The following is a 17,778-nucleotide window of genomic DNA, read 5'->3' as shown; positions in this document are numbered from 1 at the left end:
TTCAAGGGGCAGATGCTGAAGCTGTGGGGGAGGGGGAGGGAGGAGAGGGGAAGAAAGGAGGGAAGCCTTTTGTAGCTGGAATCAAGGGGAAAGGGATCTGATGTTCCTAGAGTGTATTGTTGAACAACAAAAAAGCTCTTTGATTTCTTGGAGTATTTTGCTTTGTTTCAAATTTCCCCCCATATCAGACCTTGTGAGATTATCTTTCATTGCTTTCCATTTATAAACCACTTGTCAGCTGTGTGTCTTGCAGTCATAACAGCAGATGTGTAACCAAGACAAATATTCCCCCAGGGCCTCTCCCTCGGTTGTACAGTTGTACTAGAGAGAGGAGAAATGGCAGTAGTTTTTCTTATTGAAATACAGCATGTCTCCACTGTAAGTGGTGTTTTCAATGGGTATGTTTGTGTGTTTGTACTTTTCTTATCCCATTGTACATATAAATGTTTCAGAAATCAAACTGTTACTGTCCGATATACTTAATGTGTAAGCACAGACCAAAGCCATGCATGTGCAGATGTAAAAGAAGGGACAACCTGGGACCCTAATAGCAGAACAATTTTCTTTCATGAAAGAGATCTCGGTTCAGTGCCCAGATGTAGTCCTGGTCTCTTTGCCCTAGCTCAGACAGGAAATGATGCTGAGCGCAAGCCTCACACTCAACCCCTAGGCTGTAGGAACATCTGTAGTTACTTCCTCCTGCTGTCTGATGAAACAGCCCTGCCGTGGGAAGCCCTCCCTGTCAGGACAAACGTCATTAATCCTCAAGCTCGGAGGACAAGGAGAATTCAGAGAAGAAAATGGGGAAACCAAGAGGGATGCTAGGTCTTAAAAAAAAAATAAATAAATACAAAATAAAAGGAACGTAGCATTTTGTAACAACGTACATTTTATTGAACTGTGGGCATGTAACTTTCCATTTAGTCTTTAATAGGGCAATAAACCAGGCTTATAAAGACCTAATAATGAATACCTGTTGTGTTCTCCAGGGTTACAGGGCTGAAATGGATAACCCAGCTATGGTCATTCTCATGCCGCCTGCACTGAGAAACAGAAAGGATGTTCTCTTTGGGAACATGCCGGAGATATACGACTTCCATGACAAGTAGGTAACTAGCTGTATTTTCTTTCTTTCTTAGTTCCCTTTAGAAAGGGAATGCTCAGGTGCTGTTTCATTCACATTCACGTTCTGTCTCTTCGTTAATCTCTTACAGAATTTTCCTGCACAATCTGGAGAGCTGTCTTGAAGCACCAGGGCGAGTGGGGCTTTGTTTCCTGGAAAGGGTTAGTGAATCAACTATCACCTTTAAAACCAGACTTTGTAAGCCACATTTTCTCCCTGATACTTAGCATTCCTCAAGGACACATATATGTCAGCTTGATGCTTCCTATATGAAACGCCAACCACTGGACACTGAGTTCATGTGAGAGAGACAGGGTAGGTGAGGGTACTATCTTTTATGGGGCCAACATGTGTTGGTGGAAGGTACAAGCTTTTGAGCTGCACAGTTATTCTACAAGTTGGGGGAAGGAAGCAAAGTTTGAGCTAAAAATGTATTGTGCACATGCCCAGCAACATATAGGGAAAAGCAGTGGACATGGCAATACTCCTATCTACTGGGGAAGAATCTCCTAATTTTAGGGAGTGACTCTTACTTCCCATCGACTTGCTTTTTAAATATATATTCCCCTAATTTGCAAGTGAAATAAAAGCTAAGAATGGCATTTGGTGCTCACCTTATTCTGCCTTACAGTTGTCATAAGTAAGAAGAACCAGAGAGTATGCATTTAAAAATTGATTTACTTATTCTTTTTACAGCGAGAAGATTTTCAGATGTATGAGAAATATTGTCAGAATAAGCCCCGGTCGGAATCTCTGTGGAGGCAATGTTCAGAAAGCACCTTCTTTCAGGTATGCTAATTATTAACGTGCAAAGCATGTTTTAGCATTGTTGAATTATTTTTGTGAAATGCTGCATTCATGTCCTAAGTGCTGCAGCCTTGTTCTCCGTTGTATACATGTGTGCAATCTCCCGTAATATCAACCGCAGTTATTTGAACATATGGAGTGCAGAACAGATCCTTTTATTAAATAATTTTGCAATCTTTTCATTGATTTCAAGGCTGGAGGGAATCATTCTGATCATATAGTCTGTATAACGTAGGCCAGAGAAATTCCTCACAATAATTCCTGTTTGAACTAGAGCATAGCTTAAAAATATCCAGTTTTGATTTAAAACTTGCCAGTGATAGAGAATCCACCACAATCCTTGGTAACTTGTTCCAATGGTTGATTACCCTCACTATTAAAAAATTGTGCCTTATTTCCAGTTCAAATTTGTCTGGTTTCAACTTTCAACCATTGGATCTTGTTATACCTTTGTTTGCTAGACTGAAGCCTATTATCAAATATTTATTCCCCATGTAGGTACTTATAGACTGTAACCAAGTCACCCCTGAATATTCGCCTTGTTAAGCTAGATAGAATGATCTCCTTTAATCTATTGCTATAAGGCATGTTTTTTAATCCTTTAATCATTCCCTTGGCTCTTCTCTGAACCCTGTCCAATTTATCAACATCCTTGAATTGTACAGACCAGAGCTGTATTAAAGCACCGTGAGTTAACCTGGTATAATAAGGCACTTCGTAAAATAAAGCCATAATGGCCATTTAACAATATAAATCACACTGTCTGACTGACTATTTAAAATTACCAGCATATTTCCTTTATACTATTTCTTTGTTACAGGAATGCCAAAAAAAATTAGAACACAAGCTTGGGCTGGATTCCTATTTGCTCAAACCAGTACAACGTTTGACAAAATACCAGTTACTTTTGAAGGTATTCATATGACTTTTTAAAGCATAAGGAACTGAAGGGAAGTCTAGACTAATGGATGTTCACTAACCATCGCCAGGAATGCTCAGGTCTTAAATATGGGGCATTGTTGGTGGCTGTTAGAGAGTTTTAAATTCTCTTTTATGTCTGGTGTATACTGAGGGCAACACTCAAACCACTGTACTACCAAAGTTTTACTGCCAACTTGCTGGGGAGCAGAATTGCAGACTTGTATACTGTTCTCTTCACTGATGTAGCTGGTGACTTACTGGATCATACTTAAAATTGCAGCAGTCATTAAGCCCTCATGCAGTGCAAAGTTGTGATATATGCAGAAGACCTGAATATTTGAATAAAAGGGGAGGAGTTGCTTAGATTTTTTTTTTTAAACCTTAGAAATATCAGGACTTATCAAGTCTTACTTTCATTATTTTTGTTGGATGACCTTGTGATATAGTTTGGGATCTTTCTCAGACCTGAATTAAACAGCCAGAAATGCTGAATATTTAATACAGCGAGCTTTTTGCCTGAGGTGTTCTTTACTAAATAATGTTAAAATTGACTCTTCCTTTCAGTGAATCAGTTTTTGCTTCTTTGGTATCTCCTAGTTCTCCAGCCTTCTAAGGTAGATAAGACCTGACTTTCTAAAGTCAGGAACAAGGAGGAAAAACCCCACATACTTTACTGTCAGGCATTCTTTACACAATATAAACAAAGCCACTAACCCAATATCTCTCCTGTCCCAATCCCCTTAACCTTTACCTTTAAACCTGTCTTAATCTCATGTCTGAATACTGCTCAGCCTTGGTTTCAGAACTGTGAAATTCTATGGGGAGGTGAAATTCCATATTTGAGGAGGAAGCACGTATTTTTAACAAGTTATTTTTTAGGAGGGTAAAGGTTGTTTGAATCTGCTCAGTGATATGGAATGAAAGAATCCGATGGGAAATGGAACTAAGGGGAGATAAGACAGTCCAAGGAGCATGATAAATGCAATCTACCACATTGACAGGCCTACTTTGTCTTAGTTACTTCATTGGCACCCATCACCATACTATCTCAGTGCCCTCAGATGTTAATGTATTTGTTTTTGCAACACCCATGTGTCATAGGGAAGGGCTGTTGGCCCTATTTTACAGATGGGGAACTGAGGCACAGAGAGACTAAGGGTATGTCTATGCTGACGGCGGCGACTTTCTGGATCGATTGAGCGGTCAGTGTAGACCCGCTCAATCGATCAGGAAGTCAACACTGGTAAACCACCCCCTCAAGTGGCATAGCGCTGCGTCACCGGGAACACAGTTCCCTTTGGCGCAGTGCAGTGAAGACGGCACGCAGAAGGGAAGTACATCAAACTACTGTAGGGAGTTATGCAAACTACTCTGTGTAGCTTGCGTAACTCCAGTCGACTGCCGCCGAATCTCCAGGGAAGTGTAGACCAGGGCTCAGTGACTTGTCCATGGTCACACGAGAAGTCTATGGAAGAGCAGGCAAACAAACTCAGTGCCAAGATAGCACCATAACCACCGGACGATCTTTCCTCTGAGATGGGGGGAGATGTACAGACAAAGTTCTAACGGAGAGAGGAGATCATCTATATAACATAACTTCATATGTGTATAGATTATAAATAATACCATTTCTAAACACTTGACCCCCTTTGGTATTCACTCGTAGCCTCTGTCCATTATTAAGGGTTTCCATCTAAAGTTAGCTGGTTTCTTCCACTGTTAGGATAATCTTCTGTTTGGTACCTTATTGTAGCCCTCCGTTCTATGACTCTAGTTTCCTAGGATATTATTCTCAGATGTGTGAAACCTACTGTCTTCAGTGCATGTCCTTTATCTACCACAGCAGCAATATCTTCAAAGAACTCTGGAGGCTTGTTGAATAAAACCTCCCCAAATCAATGCTGACTGTCTTTAACAAAGCTGAGAAAAAAACTGTGTTGTGAATGTGGCGCTTAAGTGACACGTTCTCCATATAACAGTGAATGCATTTTAAAATGTGCCATTTCCCCCCAAAGATACAAAATAAATGGGCAATTTCATGAGCAATGGAGAAAACTGTTCACATTCAAATGCAAACACAGTCTTTGATTTCCAATTACAGGAGTTGCTAAAATACAGCGTAAGCTGTGATGGAGTTAAGGAGTTGCAAGAAGCACTGGTTGCAATGTTGGATTTATTAAAGTCAGTCAATGACTCTATGCATCAGATCTCAATAACAGGATATGATGTAAGTACACCTGGGTAATGAAAGATCTTCTACTCCAAAGTGCTGGGCATCTCAGCGGGAATAGAGAGAGTCCAAACAAACAGGGTCCAAATGAATATGTGTGATGTTAAGACAGACAAGACAGTCACAAAATGAATAGAATGGGAAAACTTCCGGATTCAGTCTTTTCTCTACTTGCGTTAGTTGGCGAAACACTTGTATTTTTTGTTTGCATGCAAAGGGCATGTTGCAGGCGCAGTCCCAGAGCAATGCCACCTCGTGGCACTCGGTTTCTCTCCTGGTTCACCCAATAACTCACCGGCAGTTAGGGCTGTTTCATAAAACTTCCCTTTTGGGGTCTAATTTATTAAGTCCTCCTGAAACACAGTTCCTTCAGACCCTTCCAGGCTCAAACCCTTGTCCTTCCTGGGGCTTCAGGCCATGGTTTCTCCTGCGTCTTTGTTCCCCCTAAGCAGGGAAGCTCTGCTGGTCCCACTCCAGCTCTGGGCTTCTCCAGAAAGCCCTTCCCCTTGGGTCTTTCCTAGGCCCAATTTGAGTTCATATTACTCTCTCCCGAGCTTGGAACAGGGTATCCACAGCCATCTTTCTCGGGCTGTGCATCACTCCTCATAGGTTTCCACAGCTTCCCAGTTCTTCCCTCTGTGAACCTCTTCCCCTTGGAACAGGTTATCGACTGCCCTCCTTCCTCGATCTGTGCTTCATCTCTGGCAATTGGCTTCCGTTCCCAGCTTGGCCTGCTGATCCTTCTGGGAAGACCTATTCTTAGAGCAACCATGCCTTGGAACAGGGTTGGCTGGCCCTGTCCCCCCCCCCACCTCCCCCCCCCCCCCCGCCCTTAAAGGGGACAGACCACCCTGTTACAGGGCATGTTTTAAATTTTTTAACGGGTGATTATTTATTTGCTTTCTTACCAGGGGGACTTGAGTGAACTTGGGAAAGTATTGATGCAAGGATCTTTCAGTGTTTGGACAGGACACAGGAAAGGCCCTACAAAAATGAAGGATCTTGCCAGGTTCAAACCAATGCAGAGGCACCTCTTCCTGTATGACAAAGCCCTGGTGTTCTGTAAGAAGAGAGAAGAGCATGGAGATGGATACGATAAAACCTCTTCATACAGTTTTAAGCACGTTTTGAAAGTAAGGAAAACCTAGTACCTACGGGAACTTGCGTTTACGTGCTAAGCAGGTAGCTTTCAGAATTGGGAAAGCATTATTTATCCAGTAGACAAGGTAACATTCTCAGCTATTAATAGTCATGATGTCCAGAGCATTACTGCCAGCCTAATGAAAGAATCTTGTCTGATTTTTAAAAAGCCGTGAAGTCCCTTGTTCTCCAAGCACAGAATGGGCAAACGGAAACATCCCAGAGGGGAATCACAAGCCAGTCTTTCGTTTCAAAGATCGGATGGCACCTGACAGGGAAATTTTGCCCCAGGCAAGCCATGTACAAGGGACAGGGACATGCTTTGGGGAAATGAGTCTGCTGCTTCCCTTGAACGTCGGTGAAATTGTAGTCAGCCATGGAGTCCTGCTGAATTAAAGCTCTGTCTGAAAGCCAGTGGGGATAATGAGGCATCACGTCAAGCTTCTCAGTCCCTGCCCAGGCTTTGAGGTTTCCTGGTAAGATCAAGCCGAGCTGGGGCAACATGACAGCAAGACCAGGCCTTCTCTGGAACCTGTTCTTGGGTCAGAGCAGGGCAACTTGCTGTTCCGCCCCTTGATTCCTGGAGATGTCTGAGCCGCTGCTCCTAATCCCTGACTTCCCAATTGTCTGTGTAGGTGGGAAGGTAAGAACATCACCCCTCTTCCTCTCTCGCTACCCTGCCTCCTTTGGCAAAGATAAGTTTGCTATTTCTTATTGATGGAGCAGAGCTCAAGGGACGTCAACAGCTCTCCCAAGGCGCCTATAGACCCTGCTGTCAGCAAAGAGAAATCCCAGTCTCTTGTTCTCCTGTTCCCTGGAACTGCCTTAGGGCCCATTGTGCTCCAGCTTCCACAATGCCCACAAGGGCTAACCATTATCTCTGCAAATGCCGTCGCTCTCCCATTATACTGAAAAACACCCACCCTTTTAAGATTGATCCTTTCCATGGGTCTCCCACTGCATTCCCTGTGGTAAGCTCCTCGGGGCAGGGGCCATGTTCTCCTCTGGCCAACTCAGTGGCCACTCCTTAGTGAATAATAATACACATGTGGTTTAGAGCCAAAATGTATTTAGAGGATAGGCTCCAGCTGTGGAACTCCCACTGACTTTGATGGGCTCGGAGGGGTAGGCCCCAGCTCTATTCAGAATGTCTTTAAATATGTTATGCTCTGTCACGTCTGTTCAGTTCAGAGGCACATTAGCAATTGCGGTGGGAGACCAATAAATACTGGGCTACTTATTTAAATATTGGTTTGTCTTTCCAAACGTCGTCTTTTTGTTTCTTGAGGGCGTCTTTTTTCATTATAGGAAAAGTACCTGAGTGCTTTTATAGATTCCAAAGGGGCTGCACGGGCAATCTGTGCTCAGAGGAGAAAATCCACACTTCAGCCAGTCTTAAAATTTGTCCAGGTTCGCTTTGCTTGCCAGCCGTTCATGCTGCAGAGCCAAGAGATTTGTGATAAGAGAATTATTTTCTTTTTCAGTATTGGTGGCCTGAGGGGCAGAAATGTGTTTCTGGAGCCCTGGGTCTGTTTGATTAATGAGAATAGCAAAGAATCATTTGTTTTCTCAGGAAGGAAGTTTTTCAGAGATGGATAATTTAAGAAATCTGTTTAATGGAAGCTGTGGAACTGAGAAATTTATCAGAATAACTTCATTAGAGAGATGTGAGACTTGGGATAGTATTTTAAATGGCTGCAGATACAGTACTTTTCCGAGAAGAGTTGACTTAAGACTATTGACGTTATTTACTCCTGGCTTCTTTATTCCTGATTCTAATAGTATATAATCTGGACCAACATTGGTGGCATATTAATAATGTTTGGGTAACACTGACTCCATTAGTTAAAAGAAAAATTATAAAACATACCTTCCAAATCCCTATGCCAAAAAAAAGCACAAATAATAGAAATTGCAGTATTGGAGGAAAAAATTCTCAGCTCTAGTATTTTTAATTTAAAAAACAAAACAAAATGGAGCTAGATCTGGCTTCTTGTGGCACTATGACAGTGTACATCATGCACCAAAACTTTCCAAAATTGGTTTCCATTTATGTATGTGTACTGAGAGTACTAACTCCCGTGCAACAGGTTTTAATGTGTTTGTTTCTTGAATGTGGGTGTTTTTATGTACACACAGTGTAGGTGAGCAGATTGAGGCTGGGTTAAGGCACCTTTGAAAACTTGATCCTGTTCTTCAGTGCAGGCACACAGAATTTTGTAAAGCATCAATTTGCAGGACCTTGGTGTAAGACGGGTCCAGTTTGGCACTGAACCAATGGAATATGATCCAGAAAAGAGAAATTAAATAAGACTTGTTCACTGATATTTTTTTTCTGCATCCAGGGGTAAATGCTTTCTGAGAAGTTCACTGCAAACTCTGTTATTATACCCAAAAGAGTTTGGAAATTGCTTGCAGAAACTAGGGAACCTAATTAGCAATTTGCTTCATATTTTCCTGAGGACATCTTTTATAGCTACTGATAGTGGTGCCAACATTTTAAAAGCAGATAGGAACGGAAAGTTTACCCAGGGGGCCTAATTTGTATATTGTCTTTTTCATTCAGACAGACAGGGGTGCGTTTGTGCATGTGCTGGTGTGTGTGTGTGAGAGTGAGGGTGTGAAGGTACAGAATGTTTTTATTACCAAAGAATAAGGGTAACTTTAAACCAAGATTCTGTTTTTAAATGCTCATTTCATCTTTGTCAGGGGTTTATTTTATGCAGTTCTGTTGAATAACTTAATGTGATGTGTGCTACAAAATGCATTACTTAGAGCTGGTTTGTAACACTGCACTGAAATATTTATGCCATTCTTTGACCATTTAATTCTTAGTTACAAATTCCTAGAACATTGTGCTGTAAAAGTGATCAAGAAGCATGCTAATTGCACATGCTTTAGAAGAATAAGCCCAGTATTAAAATATTGCTTCGTATACGTTGCTGGTGAGGCGGTAATCAGGTGACATGTTTAAGAGGCTTACTTGATGGCTGGACGTCTTTAATCCTAGTTGAGTCACTGGCTCTGTCTTTATACAAGCCACTTGATCTATTTGTACCTTAGTCACGTCCAGCCAAATTGTCAAAAGTAGCCTCTGATTTTGCTTTAGGCCTGATTTTCGGAGTTGCTGAGCTCTCCCTGCTGGAGATACGGGAGCCTAGTGCTTCTGAAAACCAGGCCTGAGGCTGTACATACAACACGTTAGCCCCTCTCTCAGAAATGTTGGCCTTTAATTGTAGAACTGGGTGAAAAGTGGAACTGGAATGAAATGTGGATGCTGTGTCGGAAAGGAGGAGGGTTGGGTTTTGGTTTTTTTTAAACCTTCTCAGATACACAAACTGTGGAGAAGGCCTGAGATTCAGACCTGTGATTCTTATTCCAAATCACTCCCACTGATCCATGAATGTAATGAAAAGTCCCCAGCGGTGTCTGCTAGCTCCAAGAAGCCTTCTATAGATGTTACAAACTGTCAAACAAAACGCCCAATGTGAACAACTGACGCTAATGACTTTCAGTCACTACTGAACATAAACATTTTTTGGTGAACTTTGTTAATTTGGGGGGGACCAGTTGATCGTTCAAGAGGGAACACATTGTGTGGATTCAGAGTGAAGGTCTGAAAGACATTTGATTTTTCAATTTAGAATAAAAGCATATGTGATTCTTGTTTAAAAGATGAATGCAGTTGGAATCACTGAAAACGTGAAAGGGGATCATCGAAAGTTTGAGATCTGGTACAGCGGACGAGAAGAAGTGTATGTTGTACAGGTGTGTGATTTTAACATGTCGTGTTTGTTTGTATATCCTCCTAGTGCTGTTTAACTTGGGGAACATTTCAGTGGTGGAACCTCCATCCGTAGAGGTTTTTATCCTGATTCAAATTTCATCCTGATTCCTGATTTCATCCTGATTCCTGATTTCATCCTGATTCAAATTTTTTTGCAGAACTAAAAGTCCATTTGCCAGCCACCTTTAATCGATAGCCCTTCCAAAACACGCTGTCGCTCTGAAATGTCACTGTAAGATGTGACACATCTTTCTTCCAAGCTTTTTATTTGTATATTAAGAGAACTTCACTAACTTTCTCTGGGTGAAATCCTGGCTCCATTGCGGTCAATGGCAAAACTCCCGATGATTTCAGTGGGGTCATGATTTCAACCTATATTTCCAGCTGTATGTCTTTGGGTGTGTAGGTAGAGTAATGTTGACAATATATGCAGATTGTTGTGGCTGATCATAGGCAGCAAATCCATAATTATAGAAGTACTCCAAGGAGAGGACTGGATTGCTAACTAGAAATGGACCCTTTCGTTCCTGTTCAAATCCAGCATTGGACAGTAATTACTCCGTTCATTGGCTTTTATGGAATGAGATCACAGAATGGCTGCATTCTTTAATAAACACGTGAGAAAGGCACGATTGCAATTAGTTAACATAACCACGCAGTACTGTGGATTAGGCTGTGGTATTGATTTCACCAGAAAGTTCTATTTTCAGAAGCTTACAGCTCCGCTATGAAACAAGTGCTCCGGGGCTGACCACATCCATTCCCGGATTTTTTTGTATCTTCTGGCATTTTTTTAAACAAAATTTTTGAAAGAAAATGTTTGGTTGACTTTATATTTACCTGAAAATCCAGTTGTAAAAACATTGAAGCTTGGTATTTTGAACTGTGCATATTGTTCCCTTAGAATTTGGAACCACATTGAAGTGTGATTATTCAGAAGAGGGCTTTGCCTTCGGGTATTTTGGAAAAAGAGCTAGAGACGTGCCCGTATGCTTTTGACTGTCCCCTCCCCCCTTGTATTATAATGAACTCTACATGATTTCCATTTACAGTACAACCTTTGCTATCTGAATGTAATGGAGAACTTGAAATAGTTTTAAATATAATTATAGTCGTCAGAGGCTATAACCTGGCTTTGGATAATAGGAATTTTGGGGTAATTACAGTTTAGGTAATGGAGGCTCAACTCTATTTTTGTAATGGGTGATTCATAAAAGCCACTAAATTTCAAATACTTCCTTTTTCAGGCCCAAACAGTCGATCTGAAGATGGCATGGTTAAATGAAATGAGAAAAATTTTGTTCAAGCAGCAGGAGCTTATAAAAGGTATATTTAAACAATTTCATTATGGTCTTCACTACAGCAGAGCCTCTCGCATTCTCACGTTGCCAATCTGCAAACCCAATAATTCTCACCAGAGAAATAGCAGCTTCTCTCCACTTTTCACAAAAGATTGAATAGCAGAGTTCTCTGCTGACGTCTCATGTTCTTGATGCTTCATTACTTTTAATAAAAATATTATAGTGCATATATTAACATAAAAAGCAGTGTTATTATAAGTAAAGGCAAATTACCCTTGTGAAAATAAGTTAAGTGCATTTTTGATGTCAGCATCTCGATGTTTTTAAATTTCATATTTGTGCTCTTGGTCCCCTATTCAGCAAGGTACTTAAGCATTTTAAGTACATGACTAATCCCTTGACTTCAATGGACTATTTGCATGCTTAAAACTGGATGCATACTAACAGAACATGCTAAATCGGAGCCTAACTCTTTGATTTGCAAAAATTGGTAACCCAAATCTCCCAGTTATTAGTGCACATGAATGAGATTCTACTTTGCCTTAAAAAAATGGTAAGGGCATTGATTTGTCCAAAACGTCTCACGTTTAAAGTAACGCTTTGTCTGTTTTGAGTGTGTGATTTTAACAAATGAATGTTAAACTAACACACTATTTGCAACCAACTCACAGTTGAGAAGAAGCAACCCAGTTTGTTTACAGACCAGATCCAACTTTCCCCTCAGCTGAGTGATGGGTAAGTCAGATGAGCTCAACAGATTTGGAAACAAAAAATCATCATCTGTGTTCACCATTTAAAATACATATGCAAATCCAGAGCCTTCTGAACATCTCTGCGTGAGTGCTGCATCCCCACTCTGGCCCCCTTATGCCATGTAAAAGGGCTGGAAAAGTGGAGAGGGGCCCTAAAAGCCCCATGTCCAACCAGAGAGGATTCCACTGATGCAGCACTGTGAAAACAGACATAAGGCTGCTTCTTGAGGACCTCCTTGCATGCCCTGGAATAGGAAGGTAGCTGGTGGAGGAAGGAGCATGCTGGGAATGAAGCTACAGAATTTAGTGCTAAAGAAGCTTAGAGTAGCTTATAGCCAACCTAAATCGCACTCCCCGAAGCTGTGAATTCTGTGCTGTGCTGCTTAGAGGTACAGAATAAAATCTCACACTCTGTTTTTAACATCCACAGGAAGCCTGTGTTGACTGGGAGCACATAACTCCCATAGAAATAGTGAGTTTTGCATGCAGAGGGACATTTCCTATAATCTCAGAATGGAAGGTATATTCAGAAGAAATCTACAGCAAATACAGTGCTTGTGCTTGGAAAAGCAATTGCTTTAGCAGCGTTTTCTTCCCCATCCCTAGAACCAATACCGGACTTCAAGATTATAAGCTACTTATGGCCATTGATGTATTCAAAAGCACCTGCTTATATCTGATCCTTGGCTTGCCAAAATGTATGGACTTCACCAATATTTGAAAATGAAAACAATGACGTATTTCTTTTATATGCTTCAGAAAGCAGAAAAGAGCCTCCATGAGTTCCGAAGACAATGATTCTGAGCGCACCAGTCCTGTGATGTTGGATAGTGTCACCTCGTCGCCACAGAACAAGCCAAACCAAAGTATGGACGAGTTTGCAATATCTTTCTGCATGCATAATGTTGCGTTGCAATGCGTTATATTTTTCAGCTGTTGGTTTGGAATTCATCAGTTATTTAAGCCAAGGACCTGAGTGACGTATTTTCTTGCAGGTTGGTCTGGAATGTCACAATCTGTGGAAATCTGTGAAGGGCTTGAGGACGGCTCCAGCAGCAATTACCTTTCTAATTGCTCAGACACAGAAGAAGAAGATGGGAGCCAGCTGGTTAGTGATGCATATAAAAATGCTGTATTTCAAGGGCTCTAAATAGTGTGTTTGAGGATACCCTTTTTTGTTAAAATCTGCATTTGCATATGCCTTTTGTATATTGGTGTATGTAGGTGTATTGTAGCTATGTTGGCCCCGGACATTAGAGACACAAAGTGGGAGAAGTAATATCTTTTATTTGTTGGTGACCTGAAGAAGAGCTCTGTTTCAGCTCGAAAGATTGTCTCTCTCACTAACAGAAGTTGGTCTAATAAAAGATATTAGCTCACCCACCTTGTCTCTTTGTAGATGGGATATATTTTAGTTAAGCTAGCACTTGAAAATCACCCCCCAATGTTATATGTGTATATGCACCTCAAGTGGGATGTGGCAAACAAGAAAAAGAGGATTTCTGGGGAAAAGTGGATACTGTTGTGCAGAAAGTGATAACGAAAAATCATAATTGGAGCTAACCTTAATGGTCATCTGGGGAGAGACAGTAAATGCATCCAAATGTACCATAGCAGCTGTGGACTTGGACATAAGAACAAGGAAGAGGAAACTATCTTACTGAACACCCAGACATGTGATTTGGGAGTCCTTAATACACTTTGCACTAAGAAGGAAGAATATTTGATTACTTACAAGAGTGAGGTATGAGGGTGGATGGAGATAGGTTTCTTTCTGATAAACCAAGCTGAGCTGAAGAACATCAAAAACCTGTCAGGTCATCCCAGGGCAAAGCGTTGAAGCTCAGCATAGAATTGCTGGTTCTTGACTCTGGAAAAAATATCAGACATGGGAAAAAAATAGTCCAAATCAATACAGAAAATCAGTGGTGGAAGCTTAACCGAGTTACCGAGAAGTTTAAAATGAAAGCGTTAGAAGGGTTAAGAGAAAATATGAATCGATAGCAGAATCCTCTTGCAAGCAAAACTCAAGATTGTGCAAAGCACCCACTTGGTGAAACAAAAGCAAGAGTCTTTTTCTCCAATTAGATCTGGTGGCAGAATGAGGAAGATTTGAGAAGACATCAAAGGGGGAAAAAAGTGTTTAAACTTCGGCAAGCAATGCTTCAACAGTAGGATTTTCAGGAGTATAAAAAAGCCAAAAAGATAGTGAAGAAAGAGGTGACAGCCACTGAGGTTATAACCATGGAACGCTTATATGCCCATCTTGAAACAAAGGAGGGTGAGAAAGAAATATACAGACTGGCAAAGACCCATAATAAGAGAAGTAAAGTTATCAGTAAGATCAAAGTCACTAAAGATGAACATGGAAATATGTTAATCAATGAGACTGGATTAAGGAATGGTGGAGAGATGACTTTGAAAGATTTATGACTGAAAAGTATCCAAGAGAACCATGCCTTATGCTCAAACCAAACCAGGATCTGATGGCACCAGTCCTAGAAGAAAAAATTGAGGAAGCATTGGGCAATGTGGAAAATAAGAACGCTTTTCGCCCCGAAGGCATATCAGTAGAAGTCTGGAAGCACCAAGGGTGTAAACGTGTCCCTGCCTGTCATCTCCTTTATTGTTCCCCTGTTTAAAACAATTCTGAGAGAATTTCTTTTGCAAGCAGCTTTGGCGTGGGAGGACTCAGTCTGACTTCAGTGAATTCTTTCCTATTCTCTTTAATCTGTTTTTTTATTGTGAGGCTAGCTGAGGGGTACAGAGCACGGCCTAGGATCAGGACCTCTAACTACATCAATATATAAAGCACATTTCAAGTGCGCTCTACAACTTGGAGCACTAGCATCATAAATGTTCACTTGGTGTACAGAAAAAGCCTATGACATGGAAGTCACAACAGTACCAGAAGAAACAGCATCATTTTTCTTCTCATTACTAATTTTATTCAGGAAGAAGAAGAAAAGTAGCTCTCAGCACCACTGAATTTGACTTTAATAGCATGTTAGCAGTTGCTGCGTGTATTACAGTAATTGTCTTTTGTAGATAAAAATAATATGTTTATAGAAGTGATACGAAAGCAGGTTGCTTGAATCCTTATCTCCAGCATTGTTGCACGATTGCTTATTATTATATATAAGCCAAGAAGGGCTAGCACTTTCCCCTGGCAGTCAGGAATAAAGACAGCTACAAAAATGTAATTGCACCGGATTGTGGAACAGAGTTCTTGTGATGTGAAGTAGTATTTTTTTTAATGTTAGTCTCCAGGAAAATATAAAGCCCTAGCAGACTGCAAGAAAAGAGGATCGGAGGACCTGCTGGTTAAAAACGGGGACGTGATTCAGCTTTTGCATGAGGATGGTGAAGGGCAATGGTAGGTATTTTGGAATTCTTTTACCTTTCCTCCAGGAACCTACAAGGTAACGATGTGCAATCCAACTTAACTCCTAATGTATCTGGTGTACCTTTGTTATAGTGTGTACTCTACCAGAAAGCAACAGAATTAGCATATGTCCGCGCTGCAATCACGGGGAGCTAGTGCTGCTTGAGTAAACATACCCGAACTAGCTAAATTAAATCTAACTGGAGTCCCTGAGCAGTGAAACTCTCTGAGTAATTACCCAGGGTTCAGTGAAGGCAGGAGGGAGGAGGGGGAGGCTTGTACAATGTGCTCTAAAGTCTGTGCTCTTATGGTTTGGCTGTTCTGATATCCGAGTTAGCTAGATGAAAGCTAGCTACATCAGTGGGTGTACTTGAGCTGCGGTCACGCCCATAGATTGCAGTATAGACATCCCCTTAGACTCTTTAGATGGTACAATCCATTCTTATTGACATGGCCTCTGGAACCTGTGATTTGGTTTCCCTTCCCAGCTTGAATGAGTCATGTTACAATCCAACACACTGTGAGAGAGGCCTTTTCAAAAAACGAATCTGTGGCTCTGGCTACAGTGACGGCGGCAAAGTCGCCGCCGTCAGATCGATTTCTCTGGATCGACTGAGTGGTCAGTGAAGACCTGTTCAGTCAATCCAGAAATCGATGTATTAAGACCATCTTCTCAGTGCAGTGAAGATGGTGCGCAGAAGAGAAGCAGAGAAGTCGATGGGAGTTGTGCAGGTTTTTTGCGTAGCTTGAATAACTCCGGTCGACTGCCGCCGAATCTCGGAGGTAAGTGTAGACAAGCCCTGTCTGTTTAAAGCATTGGTTTGGAGGCCTGCTCTTTGCCTTTGGCCTCTCTGTCCTCTCCAGCTCAGGTCTTGACCTCATTCCTCTTGGGCAATTAATAATAGCACTTAGCGATTACAAGGCATTTTTCTTCTTCAAATCGCTTTACAAGTGTTAACTAATTCACAGCGAGAGTGTCGTCTTGTGGCTTTATTTAAAGCAGTGGTTTGCAAAGGCAGTCGGACGTGATGCTGGCCACATCACCCCCTTGTGTACTGTTGGCTACGAACTGATGTGCCTGAAGCACATCAGCCCGATGAGCCATTTGGCTTGCAAGGAAAGAATTAACAGCTGGCTCTCTGCTTTCAGCTGGGAATACTGCCTAGGAAATTACCATACCTGATGTCCTGCATGTCAAACCATTACACTCATTATCTCGGAGGGCCTGATGCCTTCTCGTAATTTGGCCTATGATCTGGCTGCTTTTCCTTTTCAGCTTGATTTATTACCTAGCTCTTGTCAGTCAGCCCTGAGAGCCCTCCCTTGAGTCCCCCTATGAAAGCAAAGTGCATCACTTCATGTATTCTCATAGGGAGTGGAGATAGTGATATTCTGAGAAATCCGAATTGGAGTCAGACCCAAACTGCCCCTTATAGGATTCCTGGCCCAGATCTGCATTCATTGTATTGCAAGGGAAATGAAATTGAATGAATGTTGGGAACGTCAATATACAAAGCATGGAATCAGGTTTTTTTTGACCAATCACCGCTTCTCATGGTGGTTTTGGCCATGCTGAGTCAGTCGCGGAGACTGACTCCTGTGAACCTAAGGTTACACTCCTAAATCAATGTATTATATAAGATACATATTGGTGGTTGTAATATTAGTTATTATATAAGGTAAATATTATTGGCCTTGTTTTCTGGGTGGGGAACTAAGGCATAGAGCGATTAAGTCACTTGGCCAAGGTCACACAGGAAGTCAATGGTAGAGCCAGGAATCAGTCCCTGCTCGGTTGAGTCCCCGTTCAGCACCTTAACCACAAGACCTTAACTTAGTGGTCCCAAAACTTTTTAAGTCGTGCCTGCCTCTTGCCCCCTGTCCGTGCCCTGCCCCTCTCAGCTGGGGCTGGGAGTGAAGTCATGGAAAGGGCTGGAGCTGGGGCCACAGCTGGGAGCAGGGCTATGGTCTGGGCTGGGGGCTGCGGCTGGGTCAGGGGCCGAGGCTGGGGCAGCCAGTGGCCGTGGGGATTAGGGGCCCAGACCTGGGGGCCAAGGCCAGATGGATGGACGGGGGGGCCGGGAGCTGAGGTTGGAGCTATGGCTGGGGGGCCGGGTCAGAGCATAGCTCAGGGCAGTGTGTGGCTGGGTGGCGTTTCCTCCCCATGAGGGCTGGCCCTGACCCTGACTCTGGCCCTGCCACACACCCCCAGTCAGCACCCCCCTAGGGGAGGCATGCCCCACAGTTTGGGGACCTCTACTTTAACCCCCTGAACTCTTGTTGTGGCCGTGGGTTTCTTACAGCTGGATGTGCAGGATTAGTCTTGACCAAA

At 42.2% G+C, this 17,778-nt stretch overlaps 1 protein-coding gene across 1 annotated transcript in view; it reads left to right on the top strand.

The window, feature by feature from the left end:
- Window positions 1-17,778, top strand: part of MCF2 (MCF.2 cell line derived transforming sequence) — a 95,907-nt gene that overhangs the window by 66,382 nt on the left and 11,747 nt on the right. Inside the window, exons 17-28 of the mRNA XM_067548082.1 lie at window positions 990-1,105; window positions 1,215-1,284; window positions 1,820-1,912; window positions 2,751-2,843; window positions 4,953-5,078; window positions 5,993-6,214; window positions 9,897-9,989; window positions 11,256-11,334; window positions 11,981-12,044; window positions 12,821-12,927; window positions 13,057-13,169; window positions 15,325-15,437. Of these exons, the coding sequence (XP_067404183.1) occupies window positions 990-1,105; window positions 1,215-1,284; window positions 1,820-1,912; window positions 2,751-2,843; window positions 4,953-5,078; window positions 5,993-6,214; window positions 9,897-9,989; window positions 11,256-11,334; window positions 11,981-12,044; window positions 12,821-12,927; window positions 13,057-13,169; window positions 15,325-15,437 (1,289 nt within the window). The remainder of the gene's footprint in view (window positions 1-989; window positions 1,106-1,214; window positions 1,285-1,819; window positions 1,913-2,750; window positions 2,844-4,952; window positions 5,079-5,992; window positions 6,215-9,896; window positions 9,990-11,255; window positions 11,335-11,980; window positions 12,045-12,820; window positions 12,928-13,056; window positions 13,170-15,324; window positions 15,438-17,778) is intronic.

Source organism: Emydura macquarii, unplaced genomic scaffold, assembly GCF_026122565.2.
Source record: "Emydura macquarii macquarii isolate MOO-44397 ecotype Brisbane River unplaced genomic scaffold, CSIRO-AGI_Emac_v2 contig_1253, whole genome shotgun sequence".
Taxonomy (NCBI): Eukaryota; Metazoa; Chordata; order Testudines; family Chelidae; genus Emydura; species Emydura macquarii.
Note: the sequence above shows the minus strand (reverse complement) of the source record. Positions and strands in the feature narration are given on the sequence as shown.